Source organism: Manis javanica, chromosome 12 (assembly GCF_040802235.1).
Source record: "Manis javanica isolate MJ-LG chromosome 12, MJ_LKY, whole genome shotgun sequence".
Taxonomy (NCBI): domain Eukaryota; kingdom Metazoa; phylum Chordata; class Mammalia; order Pholidota; family Manidae; genus Manis; species Manis javanica.
Window position 1 is genome coordinate 9,945,953 of NC_133167.1, and position 17,174 is coordinate 9,963,126.

Here is a 17,174-nt window from a genome sequence, read left to right on the forward strand (position 1 = left end):
GATTATGAAAATGGATTGAAAATTCAGTATTCTGTTATTGGAATGAAATTCACATAACATAAAATTAACCATTTTCGGGGCTCTCTTGTCCCCTCCCGGCGTGAGCCAGGAGCACTATTCTCTCACTTTATTTCTAAGTAAAAGCCTGTACCTTGCTCTCCTAAAAAAAAAAAAAAAATTAACCATTTTCAAGTGAACAATTTATTAGCATTTAGTATATTCACACTATTATGCAGTCACCACCACTAACCCCAAAACACTCTCATTACCCCACAAGGAAGCTGCATCCATGAAGCACTTGCTCCCCATTTCCTCCTATCCCTGGTCTACATTCTATCTCTATTGATTTACCTATTCCAGATATTTCATATAAGTAAAATCACACAATATGTGACTTTTGTGTCTGGCTTCTTTCATTTAGCATAATGTGTTCAAGATTCACCCATGTCACAGAATGTGTCAGTACTTCATGTTTATGGCTGAATAATATCCCATTGTATGAATATATCACAGTTTTTTTATCCACACCCCCATTGGTGGACATATGAGCTGTGGTGAAGAGTGTTGTAAACATGCATGTACATATGTTTAACTACCAGTGTTCAATTCTTTGGGCTATGAGTGGAATTGTTGGGTCATATGGTAAGTTCAGTTTGACTTTTTGAGAAATCTAAATATTGATTTTCAAATCAATAACAATAACAACATATAAGGTGGAGTTGCCAAGTAGCAGAGAATAAGTTCTGATTCCCATGAATCAAGTAATGACCAACCATAATCTAATCTAATCTAATCTAATCTAATCTAATCTAATCTAAACCATAATCTAATCTAATCTAATCTAATCTAATCTAATCTAATCGGGATCAGGGAACTCACCAGAATGAGTAGAGCTGTGGAGAGGAGACTTTTCTGGGGCAGAATCTATATTCCTTTTTACCAGATAGGTAGACCTGGTCCATATTTATGCTAAATGAAGTAAGAAAGATAAAGACAAGCATCATATGATCTCACTTACATGTGGAATCTAAGAACAAACAAAAAACCTACTAAACTCAGAGATACAAAGAAGATTGGTGGGTGGCAGAGGTAGAGGGTGGGGAGTGGGCAAAATGGGTGAAGGGAGGCAAAAGTACAAACTTACATTTATAAATTAAATCAGTCCTGGGATGTAATGTACAACATAGTGACTGTAGGTAATAATACTGTATTGCACATGTGGAAGTTGCTGGGAGAGTAGATCTTAAAAGTTCTTATCACAAGAAAAAACACACATCACAAAAATAGACATAGAATTCACAAAAAACTTTATTCAACAGATTTTAAATTAATAGTCTTCAAAGAGGAATTGAGGAGACACATTGTTATATTACTGTGGTTTCATCATCAGTATCATGATTGTACGAGAAATAAAATGGGGATAGCTAGTGACATTTGCTAAACATTATGCTCTTTCCTGTTGTCGTCTTCAAATAATATCAAGGATGATATAACTTCCTGAGTTTTAATGGTCACAATATCTGTGAGGCTAAAGAGAATGTATAAATAGTTGACTTGTGGAAAAGAGGAAATATGAACATAGCTTGCTCACTATCTGTGAAGTTCCGATTCTTGCTCACCACAGCAAGTTTGCTTGCCCATCAGCTCTCTTCAGTCAACGCCATATCCTGCAGGTATTATCCTTGCTGCCTAGTAAAACAAATTTCACAAAACTATTTTTTCTTTATTTTATGCACTTTCTCTTTTTACAAGCTGACATTTTCTGGGTCATTGTAAACTATCAGGGTGCCAACTGTGCTATATTCTCAGCACCCAGCTGCAGAGCCCTTGCACAGCTCAGGTATTTTGGGAGTCGGAATCTTTTTTGCATGATTCCTGTCAGTCATAAATTGGTCAAGGGCATGCCTACTCACACCAACAAGGTTCATGACCTCTTAGAATTAGAGAGGACCTGAGAGTGTGACCACTTCACCCACCTCCTTTGCTTATGCCCTCTGCGTTGCCCTAAAAATCGCCACCAATTTTTAGTGGAAATACAGTGACTTGGAATATCTCCGGGTTTGGGTAACTGGCTTCTGAAGAAGCATAACATTCCACTTTGGAATACTTCAAAATGTTAGCAGATTCATCTTATCATAAGTCAAAATGTGAGACTCGCATGCCCCACCCTCCCCATTACTATGATGGCCACTTTTCCAAGGTGGCCTACCCAATGGGCACCTGTCACATTCTATCTCTGACGATGACAACCCTGTGCGGAGCTGTGCTGGCCATTGCTGGCTTTCTAAACTTCAGGGACCAGGCACCTAACATCAACATAAGAAGTGTGGGGGCTCCTTGGACCAGGGAAGCTTGTGAAATATGTACATTCCACCAAAAGGCAACTTGTATTTTAAAAAATGTAATAACCACACTGGCCAGTTATTGATTCCAGTTGTGATTCTGAACCCCACCTCATGCAGTCCTTGAGAAATGCATGCAGTTAATCACCCTGGGGGTCCACGGAGAAAATAGGACAGAGCAATTCAACCAAAGTGACTGTTCTGCTGATGGCAGGACAGAGGTGTCCCCAGTCTAAGAAGCTCGTGGGCCAGTGGTTAGCAATTTGGAGCTTTGGATACACTAAATAAATCCATGATATCTTAAAAGAGCTCAGGAATTCAAGCGTCAGCATTAAAATAAGGCCAGTCAATATCCCTTCCCTAGACTCCCCAGAGTCGCTCCTGGTGAGGGAGGAGGCACTGCAGAGCTGGCCTAACGTGAACCACATGGACCAGGAGAGGCTGGACTCTGACAAACAGCCCTGGCGACCTTCTTGCTCCTTGGCAGGAGCTCCCTGAAGGAGACCCCAGGGCCTCTATCGCTGGTCCCACCCATTTCCTTGTCACGGGAAAGGATTTTACTTTGTGTTCACAATAAAATACATGACTTATTTTGGCACTGTCTTAGGAGTAACTAATTTTATTAACACTTGCAAATTGTAAGGACAAAGAAAGTAATCTCTAATTTTAGAAGTTATCCATAATTAGGGAGAAAGGAGAGGTATTTTAGGGCAAAAAGGAGCTTTTTCTCAGCACTCCAGAAGTAATACGACTAGCAAGCTACTTAGTCACCCAATATGTAAATCCAAACTTGCATGCAACATTTAACTAATTAGGCCAGTTAAGCAATTTTCAGATTTTCTCAGCACAATGAGAATCACTGAGAGCGGGCTGACCCAGTCCTCTGCACTCTGTTAGGGTGTCTCCCTACGCTGTGGCCCCAACTCCCTGCCAGGTTAGTCACTGCACTAACATTATTCCATGTTCTTGCCATTTCCTCCCTTTCCACAATCTAAACCTATCCTCAATCCAATTCCTGCTAAATGTTGCTAACATGATTGAATCACAATAAATTGCTACTGGTTGAAAAATGCTCAATATTTGTTCTCTTGCCCAAATAGTAATGTGCTAGCAAGGGGGCATCTGAAGAGAAAACAACTTAGCTCAGAATAAATCTCTAATGGGCTAAATCCAACTGCGGGAAACTCGGGGTACTGACTTGTTTTAGTTACCAACACTTACTGACATCAACTGAGTACCAGCCATTCCATGGACAATGCCAGGGAAACACAGTAACCAGTAAGGCTGGCTACCCAATTGCTACTTAGTCTACAGTGACTACCATTCAAACTTCACAAAGCCTTACAGTCAGCGGCAGAGCTCAGTTCTGTGGTTCCTCGATGCAGCTACAATTAAATAACGGATATAGAAGGCGCCAAGAAGAGCCAAGGACCCCAGAAGAGGGTAGGGGAACTCGTTGGCCTAGGAACTCTAACAGCCGATTTAAAAGGAAAAACGAGCTGTGGTGTTTCTTTTTCCAATACCTGTAATGATCATGTTGCCTTGATAGCTGAAAGCACAAGAGAAGATTTCGTCATTGTGCCCCTGAAGAATCTGCAGGCACTGACCAGTCTGAGCGTCCCAGATTCTAGCTGTTTTGTCAGAACTGCCAGTTAGGAGACGATTCCCCTGGGGGTTGAAAGAAATCTACAAAAGAGAAAGAAATATGTGTAATTTGCTTCCCAGTGTATTTTTAGTCAGCAAAAAGGGACATTACTAAGCACCTTTCAGCTTCCCAACCTGGCATATTTTCTTATATAAAACAGTCTCATCACGATGGGAAAAATTTGGCAGGGACTAATTCTTGAAAATTTAAGTCTGGACAGAAAAGTTTAATTGCTTACTCTCACAGTTCTCAGCAAAAGGCCCGGCTCCCTTATAATTCAAGTATTCCCCACCCTGCTTCTCTCCAAAGACTCATGATGCAGGTTTCCGCAGGCAAAGAGACGGAGTCCTGGTGTGGATGAGAACACAGCCAAGCTCCTTCATAGCCAAACCTTGATGTCATCTCTGCAACCCAACTTTCTGTGGTCAAAAGCTTATGGATTTACAAGAGGATTTTCTGTTTATTGCTGTTCAAAGTGTAGCACTTTCCATAAATGTGTTCTGAGTGTTCTGAGCACCTCCTAAGTGTCAAGGAATCATCCAATGGTGTGTAAGGCTTAGTGAGGTCTAGGCCCAAGGCCATGTCTTTTTCTAATCCCTGTGTTGCCCATATCTAGTACAATGTCCAGCACAGTGGAAGCTTTCAAAAGCATTTGTTGAATGAATGAATGAATGAATACCTTAGCTTTGCACCCCATAGAAATGCCATTACAGGTTGGCAATTCATTAAGTAATATATCACTTAACAAGCATAAAATGCAATAATAGGGAGTTTGAGAACTTTTTATATTCACACACATACATACAAACATGTGCACTTATTGAATGGGACACAGCACACCTGTCAGTAGCCAGCACGCCAAATGCTCAGAAATGTGGCCTGGGCTCTCTCCTCGGCCTGGGCTCTCTCCTCGGCCTGTCTCCCACGTCCAGACCTCACCATTCTCCTTCCTGCCAGCCCCCCTCCCATAAAGAGGATGTGCTGTGCACAGCCTCAGAGACCCTCCTGAGCAGGAGGGCATCGGCCACCAGCATCAGGTGCAGAGGCAGGAGGGAAGACAGCACAGACTTCAGAGACCAGAAAAAGCTAGGCAGAAAAATACATATGAGCCGGTGGATGGAGAATAGGCCAGTAAAGTCCACTAAAAAGGGACTCAAAGAGTTAACCAGATAAAACTAGAGAGCCAGAAAAGACTCATTAAGTTAATGACTTAATCAGTTGAAGCTCCAAAGGGCAGGAATAACTCGAATGTCCCGATATTCCCCAGATAAAGAAAAGTATCTGAGCACAGCTCATGTCTTCACTGTATCAATTAGATCATGCCATTGTAAGATTTACTTTAGCCTGCTGAAAGGCCCAGCTTATTCTTTCACTTAACATGTATGCTGTCATTTCCTCTTCCTTCAGCCCCTAATCAAGTCACTTTGTAACCAGGGCAGGAAAGTGTAAATAAACCTAGGTGGGCAAAGAATGCTGAAGTCCCAAACCAACATAATCACCTAAATAACCCTATTCTCAAGGGTTATTTGGACAAAACTCCAAATGAATTGTAAAATCACCGGTGTACATCATGCCTTATGCTGACCCTTGCCCAAAACAGCTCTATAAAACTCCAACCCCCAAACCCTTAAGCGTGCCTCCTCTCTGAGGTTGCCCACGCTCACCTTTCTTGAGTGTGTCACTCTCTCTGTTCTACTTCAGATAAGTAAGGAGGGGCTTCTGAGAGCTCTGATCTGGGGCTTGCAAGTTCCCGTCTCCTGGGTGACCTGGGCAGGACTGTAGCTGTACGATCACGCTCCTTAGCAGCCTGCCTGGAGGTCTCTTTTATTTGCCTTTGGGAAGTTTTCAGAACATAACCTCCCTCTATCCATTGCTCTGTGGCTCCCCCAAATCCCAGGGTGGTGAGGGACTCAGTTCCCATGTGGTGCACATGGCGGACACTGGACACCAGGTGACACTGGCTTCAGGTGTTGGCAGAGGATTAATCCCTTAGGCTGAGCAGCAGTTCAGTGAGCTTCCCTGGCCCCATTTTTACCTCCTCTCTGCTTTATTAAAGCAAATCTGCCTTTATCTTGACTCAGGCCCGCCCCTCTCCTGGAATGCATTCAAATAAGCTTATACTCTGCCTCACTGCTGGGTCTCTGCCCTTCATTTCTTTGTTGCGGCGGGGACAAGAGCCTAGGAGAGCAAACTCACCCTCCCCTCTAACAAAACCACAGGCCGATCTCTCACAAGCAAGGAACAAATCCGACCTCAGGCAGGAGACCCAGGAATTGGGCTGAGCAGGTTGGTGAGGGTCACCAAGTGCCAGCCTTCTCTAAAATTTTCTGAGGATACATCTAAACCTTAAATCATTGACTGGATGGCCCTGCTCTGTGAATAAGCTTTTAGGAGGAGCTTATATAAAAATCCTAAATTACAGCTTTAGAGTTTCGAAATAGGTCATATTAAACTTTGTCAAGTGTTAAATATTTCCAGGCAAAGCTTCTTCGATTGCATCTGATTTATAGAACACTTGATTCTTGCTGCACCACATGGATTGTGCATAATATAAACTTGTATGTCTACTAGAACCAGGAAAAGCACCTCATAAGCTTCTTAAATAGCTTTAATAAGCATTTTCAGCTAACTAAATCTTTTGCTGAGGCTGAGGAGAATGCTGTTTTACACATTTGAAAAGGTTTTAGAAATTATTTATTATGCTAAGTTAAAGGACACACTTAAAAATAAAGTCTTTAGGTAACTGATTTCTAGAAAGAAAGAGATAATTGGAGAAATGTAGTTCCCTCAGTGCCAATAGACCGATTTCTGCTAAGCATACTGTCTATTTTGGGAAAGTAAATAAACTGCTCCAAATGAGAAAGCAACTCACCTTTGAAATTTCACCTTCATGGCCTTCCAATTTGGCGATGCATTTTCTTGTGGCTGCGCTGAAAACTCTTGCTGTTCCTTTTTGAGAGGAGCGAGAATATACATAAATACAGAACTTTGAACCGCATGCCTTGAATTATCTGAACATCTACCCCTCTGACACACAAGCTTTGCACTAAGATTGTCTTCTTGCCGGCAGTGAAAGCCAGCCACTTACTACTGTAAGTATAAGCCGGTCCCACTGCCGGGAAGAGCAAGCGCCTCTCTAGCGCCAAGTTTCTTGGTAGAGATACCAGTTTCCAAGGCAGACGGTGGTGGGGGGATGGGGCAGGAATCCAGAAAGAAAAGGATTTGAAAGGGAAAAAGGGGAATCAAAACAAGTTTTGAGAGGCTGGGGATGAAATAAGCAAGACCAACATCATACAGCAAGTATGAGCCTAAGCTTACAGAGGTGCCAGAGGCCTTCTTGAGAGGGCACAGCAAACACTAGTCAACAAAGAATAGGTGCTAGGAAACCCTTTTCAATGCAAACGGGGATAGAAAGGTTTGTTGCCTATTGTATCTGCAGTGCCCAGAAGTGTCGAGCTCGTAGAGACACTCAGTAAATAGATGTACGATGGATGGATGGATGGATGGATGGATGGATGGATGGATGGATGAAATAATATATATATATTCCCTTAAAACTAAGGAATGGAGGTGTTAAATAAGCATAGGAGAAAAAAACAACAGTAGTGAAATTGCTGTCAGAAAAAAGTTACAATTTATCTGGCCAGGTGAAGAATGCTTTCTGATTGCAAAGTGTAGTACAACATAGAGGTAAAATTTGCAAGAATAGGGAATTTTGGTTATTCAATTTTCATTCAAAGAAAAGTAAAATATCATAGTAAATTTTTTGCTTATCTTTCTGACAATGCCAACTTCGGGAAGAAGTAGACAAAAATTGCTATTCTAGAATAATATGATTAAATATATAAAACTTGCTACTTAGCTGGACATTTCAAAAACATCAGAAGAAAGTGATCAACTTATTTTAAGAGTGGTTTGTTAATAAAGGAAAAGATAAAAATACCCTGCATAAAATAATACTCTAGATTTTACAAAAGCACTTCAGAAAGCATGAAAATAATACAGACTAAAATCATGATTTTTTTTGAAAAGAGATAAAAATATTAGTAAGGCACCAAAAAATAAAATTCACACTTGTGAGTAATGCCAGTGAGGAAGAAAAAGATGGCATATTTAAACAAACAGATTCAGCTGCACAGGTAACTAACTCTGTTGAGTGAGGTCCAATTTCAAGAAGGGAATGAGGAGCAAAGACCAGAGATAAATAAAAAAGATTGCTCAAAACATCAAGAATTCTTAGGAGGCACAGATTGAGGTTTACAAAACACATCTAAAGAAAGTTATTTTTTTAACTAATGTCTTATTGAACAAGGAAAGAATAGAGTCACTAAGGGAAATAACAAATGCTAGAGAAAATGAAACTAGAACTGAACTTGTCTTATTCTCACCCGTCCCTCAGCATTCCCCAATCCTGCTTGTTTCTGCCATTGTACTGACCAACTCCTGACATTCTATATAATCAAACATTCTATACAATCGAACATTCTATATAAAACACATGTGTGGTATTGTTCATCATCTCTCCCTCAACAGAATAGCTCCATGAGAGGAGGCAGTTCTATCTCTTTTGTTCACTGATATATGCCCTCTTTCTAAAGCAATTCTGAGCACAAAGTAAGTATGCCATACATATTTGCTAAATGGATTTTTTTGTGCCTAAATGAGAATTATATTTAAAATGGAAGGGCAGATGGATTGCAGTTAAAAGATGATTTTTAAAATCCAAGATCTGTGCGAACATGCAGAAGTCAGTAGTTATTTAAAAAAATAAAATTCTCTAGATTCAGGATGTTAGTATTCCAGGATACAAAAAGAATGTGTATGTACAATCAAAGGGCTACTTTTGAAAAGTCCTAGAAAATAGGAGAACAAACACGAAATTAATTTTGAAAGGCAACTCAACTATGAAATAAAGACTATAATAAATGAATCACTGGCAAACTTCTACCACTGCTTGTAACACAAAGGCTATATGACTACTTAAAAGCATGTTAGTCACAGGCAGCAATCACAGGCAAACAAAAAGTCAGTCATGCCTGGAGAAAGTATTCCATTTTTGCCAGAATTTCTTAAATAGCTGTTTAAGGAGTTCTACACAGACATGATGCAGAGCCACATACGGTCATTAAGGGAATAGACAGATGTATAGCATCATACATGTCAATGAGAGAGATGACTTAGATATAGTGTCACTTATGCATGCTGTCAGGGCAATAACACAGTTATAATGTATCATGATATGCATACACAGGGGGCGACAGATTAGTGTCATATGTGGTCATCAAGGAGATGATGTAGACATAAGGGGTGTCATGTGTGGTCATGAGGGAAATGGTGTATAGTTTAGGGTCAAATGTGGTCATCAGGGAGATGACATAGACATATCGTAGTGTCATACACTGTTGATAAGAAGATGACATGGACATGGTTTAGAATCCAGGAGATGAAACAGACATAGTGTAGCAACATACATGATCATCAGTAAGATGACTCGGATGTAATGTGGGATCACATGTGGAGTCAGAATGTTGATGCAGACTTGGTGAGGATTGTGTGAAGATATCAAGGAGCTAATGTTGTCATAGTGTAGCATGATACGTGGCTGTTGTGGAGATGAAAAGACATAGTTTAGCATCAGACATGCCATCATGCAGATAATGGAGACATGGTGTAAAGCCATCTGCAGACTACAGAAATGTCACATACACAATGTAGCAACATATGGGATCATCAACAGATGACAAAGACATATTGTAGCATCATACATGGCCATGATGGATGTGACACACACTAGATCATCACACACAGCTGTCTAGGAGATAACTCAGAATAGTCTAGCCCTCCACAGGGCTGCCAAAGAGGATATGTAGACATAGGATAGCATCACACTTAGTTTTCAAGGAGATGACGTGCATGTGGACATTCATAAGGTGGGTTAGCATAGAGAAAAACCTTAGCTGAAAGATCATACAGTTATCAAAGAGATAACACAGTCATAATATGCTTGTCACATGTGCTTGTCAAGCAGATTTTCCATATGCAGTGTTGCATCTCATATGGCTGTCGGGGTGATGACACCGTGAGGTTAGCATAGCATCATACGTAATTGTTAAAAATGATGTAGACATAGTGTAGTTTCACTTGCTATTATTAAGAAAATGATGCATACATAGTTTATAATCATACACTGTTGTCAAAGAGATGATCAGACATCTAGCCTTCAGAATTGTGAGAAAATAAATTTCTGTTGTTTAAGCCACCCAGCCTGTGTTACTTTGTGTCAGCCCTGGAAAACTAATACAGTTATCAAAGAGATGATGTAGTTACACTATGGCATCCCAAACACTTGTCACAGACATAGTGTAGCATCACATGTAATTGACAAGATGACACAATATCTTGCAGTATCATACATAGTTGTCAGGGAGATCACCCACATATAACATACATGATTACTAAAACACTTGTGCAAACATGGTGTGTTTTCATCCATTGTCAAAGGCATGATGAGGCACAGTATAGCTTCATACATGGTTGTCAAGGAGATGACCCAGAAATAGTGTAGTGTCATTTGTTTGTCAGGGAGATGGTACAGATACAGTTTGGTGTCATAGGTTATCAAGGAGATGACAGTGTACTGTCATATGTGGTCATCAGAGTGATGATGTAGACATCATTTTGTGTTGAATGAGGATACCATAGATTTGTCACAGACCTATTATAATGTCATAGGTGCTTAATAAGAATATGAGGCAGACATATTGCAAAATGATAAATAGGAAAATAACACAGAAATGGTGTATCATCATACCCTGTTTTCCCAGTGACACACAGTAGAGTATCACACATGGTTATCATGAACATGATGCAGAAATAGTTTAACCACATACTATAGCATCTTACAAGGTTGTTAAAAAGAGAATGCAGTACTAGTATAGCATCATGCCTACTTGTCCAGGAGCTTTTCATTATACAGCATGGTTGTCTAGGAAATGATGGATGTAGCATCATACATGGTCAATAGGGAAACTCTCACAGTATAGAATCATATGCGACTATCAAGAAAATGATGCAGACATAACAGAGCTTCACATGTTATCATGAAGAACATGATACAGGCATAGTATAGCATCATACATGTCTTTAAGGAGCGGACACAGAAATAGCACGGTATCTTTCTTAATTGTCAGGGAGATGGCACAGTTATTGGGATATGACACAGACACAGTTTAGCATCATGTAAGATTGTCAGGGAGATGGTGCAGTCACAGTATAGCATCCTAAGTGGAGGTTGGTGAGGTGACACATTTTAGCATCACACATGGTTATCAAATTACTGACACAGACATACAGCATACATGCCTGCCATGGAGATGACACATCATAGAGCATCATACAGAGACTCAAGGAGACGACATAACCAAGTAGAGTGTCATAAGCAGTTTTCAAAGAGATGATCCAGACGTAATGTAGAATCATATACTTTTATAAAAGGGGTGATGCAGACATAGCAGACCCTGCAGACATATACATCAAGGAAAAGAGGTAGAAATATTACAGTATCACACGTGGATTTCTAGGAAATGACGCAGACACAGAAGAGTATCAGACACTGTCATAAATGAAGACAGAGTGTAGCATTGTACAGGATTTTAAAGGGGGTGACAAAGATTCTAAGTTAAAAATAGCAGTCAGGTGTAATATATAGATATAATACAGCATCATACAGTCATTAGAGGGACAAAGACATTAAGCTGACATAGTACATATCAATTTTACATGGTGATCAAGGAGACGATGCAGAAAGAGTGTAACATCTACATGGTTTTTAAGGAAATGATGCGAGTATAGTGCATTAGCACGCGCGGCCACCGGGAAGATGAAGCGTACACAGCGCGGTGTCTTACTTGGTGAGCAAGAGATGGGGAGTGATATGTTCTCACCGAAGAAATAAATAGATACAGTAGTGTCATCATAAATAGCTATCAAAGACATGAAGCAGATAGAGCACAATGGTTATCAAATTACCAACAGACATACAGCATACATGCCTGCCATGGAGACGACACATCATAGAGCATCATACGTAGACTCAAGGAGACGACATAACCAAGTATAGCGTCATAAGCAGTTTTCAAAGAGATGATCCAGACGTAATGTAGAATCATATACTTTTATAAAAGGGGTGATACAGACATAGCAGACCCTGCAGACATGTTCATCAGGGAGAAGAGGTAGAAATATTACACATTGAACATGGTTTGGATGTGGAGTGGATGAAAACATAGTACAACAAGATACAGCCCTTTCAAGGAGATGAGGTGACACAATGTAGCATGGGTCCTGGGTGGATGAGACACACACAGTATAATGACGTACGTGGTCAACAGGGAGATAGCACAGAGGTATTGCAGCATCATATGTGGCCATCGTGGACTTGAGGCACACACAGTGCAGCACCAGCCCATGATTAACAGCAAGATGATGCGGACAAAGTATGGAGACACAGGTGGTAATCAAGAAGACGGTGTATAGCATAGCATCATATATATTCATCATGAAGATCTGTTAGACGTAGTGGACCAGCACATGTGGTTATAAAGGAGATAATGCAAATTTATTTTAGCGTCAGTGATGGTGGTCAAGTTGATGAGGTCAATATAGTGTAGCATAATGTATGATCACTAGGGAGGTGATCCAGAATATACCATTATACACAGTCATCAAGGAGATGATGAAGAACTGGTATCACATTATACATGGCTGTCAGGAAGTGACACAGACATGCATAGCATCACATGAGGTTATCGAGAATATGATACAGGCATAACATAGTGACACACATGGGCATCTCAGAGATGAGACTGATACAGTTTCTGTCACAGCTGGTCATCAGGGAAGAGCCCTAAAGTGTAGAATCCTAAGTGTTTATCAAACAAATCATAAATCCCATAAATAAATGTATGAATAGATTACTGACCATCTGCTGAAGCAGTTGCAATAAGCTTTCCAGCATAATCAAAACAGCAGTCTAGTATTTCATCATCATGGCCTGTTAATGTTGCCACACTTTTTCCACTTGAGGCATCCCACAGCTGCAATTTTAAAAAGGAAACTATGACCTCCTGTCTAAAGTATGAGGATGGCCAGAATTAATCTATATGGCATGTTTATGACTGGTTAAATAACTGTGTCAAATCTTGTGTATAATTTTTCATCTCCTGCTATTTTTACCTTGATTCGTGACCACAGCCCACTATCTAACCAGGCACACTTTGGACAAAGAGAAGACCAAGACAGACATTCAGAATGGGTAGTGCAAATCTGCCATGACATTAGGAAGAAAATCTGAAAGTGTATGCTTCACTGAGTCATTCATTCTATTCACATGAAGCTTGACCTAAATTACAATGCTTGAAAATGAAAATTACAGTAAGATTATAATGCATTTAACATATAATCAAATAACAATGCAGAATATAAGCTCTTAGTAATGGAGCTAAGAGCTTAAAAGCAGGGAGATATTGTGTTGAATCTCCTTGAGCTTCACTCATATCAGAGTTTAATAAGCGAACAGAAGGGAAAATAAGCAAAAGTAATGTGCCTTTTAAAATACACTGGATTAATTAAAACTGCTTTACAGTGTCATAATTCCTTTGAGAAGATATGAAACTTGAGATTTAAAAATTACTAATTACTATTTATAAGTTAATATCTTAATTTTACGGCACCTTTGAAATTTGTGTTGCAATGAACATCTGACACAGTAAAAAGTACAGACACAAGAATTATGAAACAAAGATGTTTCTTGAGCTCACCATGCAGGTGTTGTCCATAGACCCAGTTAATATCAGAGAACAATCCCAGTTGAATAAGGCACTGCTAATCTCAGCACAATGCCCAATTAAGGTGTACACCTTCCTGCAAAATGAAGCGATTCAAACTAGTAAAAGATGCCTTACTTCAGGATATGGGCACAAATAATGATGTCGAGTCCATCAAAGTAAGAGTCTAAATTTTAGTTTTTACAAAATGACAAAAAGAGTCAACTAAAATAGACTTTTGTGTCAGCAAGAATCTACTTAAATTGCAAACAATCAAGGGTAACAATATTACTTAAAATCAGACTCCTGAAAGGCATGGGTGAAAAGTAACAGAGGTAGTCTGAAATTCTGGACGTATGCTGCCGCCGGATGAGTGGATCCCCTGGCAGTTCAGGAAGTCCCCAACAAGTGTCTGAAGGGCTCTTCCTTGTCTCTGTTCTTGTCACATCCATCTCTTGATCGGAACCCTAATAATTGGCCCCTCTATCAAAATGCAAACAAATTTAAGAGTGGAGTTGTACAACACAATTAGACTGATTTAGTTAACTTCTTAGCAACTGGAACCAAAAATAATTAGGAAGGAAATTGAAGTTCTCGGACTAAATTACATTTGGGAAATTAGGCGTGATTTTATTTATTCATGATACCCATGCCTACCATAATGACAAGCCCTTGAAATCTGATTACATCGCACATGGAATAAATAATAGCTATATAGCCAGGCTGTTGCTAACATTTTCCTTTTATGTTGCTGTTTGGCATTATTTGCTCAGAGTTCCAAGGAAGCACATACTTTTTTGTGGCCCAGAAATCTCACTAAAGAATAAATTAATTTGTTTTCAATGTGTCCAATATCCAATGGAATCCAAAGCATAGTTAACAGATGCAAGATTAAACTAATTAATAACAAAGATTGTCTTCTTAACCCTCTGATCCAGGTTAAAAAAGTCTTAAAAATGAAGACTACCTTCCAGTACCAGGATCCCAGACTCCAACTGTGTGATCAAAAGACCCTGTGATGATTCTGTTTCCTGAGGTGTTAAAGGACAAGGAGATGATTTCCGCTGAATGTCCCTAGAAAGGAGCAGATGTTGTCATGTAGGCCTGCAGATAAAACAATCTGTACAGTATCATAGTCTAAAATAAAATGCTGGAAAAGGCAAAGCTCTATAGGCAGCAGAGATTCGTGGTTGGCCTGGGTGGGAATAGGGAAAGACTGCAACTGGGCGGGATGGAAATGTTCTAAAACTAGATTTTTGCTGATGGTTGCCCAATTCTGTAAGCTTACTAAAAATTGATTTACACACTAAAGTCAACTTTAACTCAAGGAAGCTGGTTTTTTTTTTAAAGGAAGAGGGAATGTTATGGGAAATCAGCTCCTTTCACATTGTCTTACAAACACCGAAAAGGGCTGTATGCTTTAGGGGCTAATGATAGGGGAGGGGCAAAAGAAAAAGCCTTGTGAAATAAAGTTAATGACTTCTAAAGAAGGAAATTCTTATGATAATTTAACATGATCTAGATTAATCTGACTTTGGCCTGCCTTTCACCTGGTTACAGTCTGGGGTATGAGACAAGGGAAGATGCCCCTCTCTACAGCAGACTCTGCTTGCACTGTAGCCCTCGCTCTCCAAATTTCTTACGTAAATTAATTAACGGAATTACTTTTCAGATAATGAAAAAATTCATTTACAAATTAAGTTGCTGGCTGATTCCAAACAGCAAAAATTAAATATAGCTGAATATTAAAATTCTGAACACATAGAACAAATGTATTTTCTGGTAGCAGATAGGCATGGGTGTGCAGGGCAAGACACATCCCTGCAGGTGCTCTTGGGCACTTGTCTGAAAGAAGCGGTAGTGAGGAGGCGATGCCCCACAGAAATGAGAATAAAGATCGGAAAGAGCGCACTTACATGCGTAAAGCTAAGCATTCCGATTTAAGAGAGAATAGCTTTTGTGTTAGTTAAAAACACTGCTTTTGCCTTTTAGTCCATTTTTAAATTCTCTTAGAAAAAGCTCTTCTAGGAAAGGAGTTCTATTTTTTAAATCAATTTATAATTTGAAAGGATGAAAAAACTGGATTTCCCACCCAGCCATTCGCACAGAGAATCATCTTATTTTTGCTTAGTCGTTTGGGCAGGAGCAGGAAGCAGCAGCGGGTGGCAGGTCCTAGGAGGGTGCTGGGCATGTGGGGGTGACATCTGCGGACATACATCCCCAGCTTTTACTCTGTGGGCAGTGCCATTTGGCTTTTCACCTCCTGTGCCTTGCCCCTTGTCACTTCAGATTTTGTAATACAGGCGCTTCTAAGACCAGAGGGTAGAGGAGAAGAGTGTTAACAGTCGTCCCTCTAAGGACTCCTCAGTCAAGGTTCTCCAGTTCTGCCCCTTCCCAAAATTGCCAGCCCCCATCTGCTCTACTTTTAGCGACCAGATAATGATGGGCACTGAGCCATAGTCAGCCTGGCTTACAGACTGCTGCTGGTCAGGACAGAAAGTCCGTCTGGCTTCCCCAGCACTTTATCCGGGCCTTTTGGAATACCCAGCAAACCGGGGGGGACACTCTTTAGGGCAGTCTGAAAACCAACAGCTCAAAAACACCTTCTAACTTACTTTGTAAGAAAAATGCAAATGAAAGCAGACACCAATAACAGTCTTATCCAATGGAAGGGCTGATGAAAATGTAAAGTTCCTGAATTTATTCACAATATCAACATACTGTTAAAGTGCACACTTCCTCTCCCCTCTGGATGTCCCACAGTTTGGCCGTTGTGTCCATACTTCCAGTAGCCACCAGTGTGCTTTGAGGATTGAATGATAAACACACCTGAATTATACCAAATGGAGGAGATTTTAGAAAGATAGAACTTTAAATTGTTAGTTTTATATAGGAAAGCTTTAAAGTGCAACTACCTTAGCAGATTCAGCCCAATTGTTTGCACAAATACAGTAAAATACCAAACATAAGTGGCCTGCTGTCTGCAGGTTGAACTCTGGAGCATTCTTGTCTCGAGGCTGCTTGTTCTCCCACATGGAGGGGCAGTGGCTTCCTCTGCCGCTTCCAGAACTCAGAAGAACAAGAACAAGAGCAAAACCCATCTCCTCTGAGATTCATGCTGACTGGCGCTCCGGTCTTCCTTGCTGCTGTCTTCACAGTCCTTTCAGTCACAGCCCCTGTTGGCTCACAGTCTGGGTTCCAAGTCCTAGCTGGCCCTCCCGTGGGTCATCCATCCACAGTACCCCCAGACCCACCATCTTGGAGTCGTTCTCATAATCACTCCCATGACCACACCCTGGACCCTGACATCACCTTCTCTGGAAGACGTACAACAAATACACCAATCTCTAGTTAATTTCGCCA

General features: G+C 40.4%; 1 protein-coding gene across 1 annotated transcript in view; it reads right to left on the minus strand.

Annotated features, from left to right (window-relative positions):
• Positions 1–1,338: 1,338 nt before the first annotated feature.
• DAW1 (dynein assembly factor with WD repeats 1) overlaps positions 1,339–17,174 on the minus strand; it is a 35,123-nt gene continuing 19,287 nt past the window's right edge. Inside the window, exons 7-13 of the mRNA XM_036997707.2 lie at positions 16,533–16,640; positions 14,779–14,885; positions 13,806–13,908; positions 12,968–13,082; positions 6,860–6,936; positions 3,866–4,028; positions 1,339–1,689 (exon numbers count right to left, since the gene is read on the minus strand). Of these exons, the coding sequence (XP_036853602.1) occupies positions 1,655–1,689; positions 3,866–4,028; positions 6,860–6,936; positions 12,968–13,082; positions 13,806–13,908; positions 14,779–14,885; positions 16,533–16,640 (708 nt within the window). The 3' untranslated portion in view covers positions 1,339–1,654. The remainder of the gene's footprint in view (positions 1,690–3,865; positions 4,029–6,859; positions 6,937–12,967; positions 13,083–13,805; positions 13,909–14,778; positions 14,886–16,532; positions 16,641–17,174) is intronic.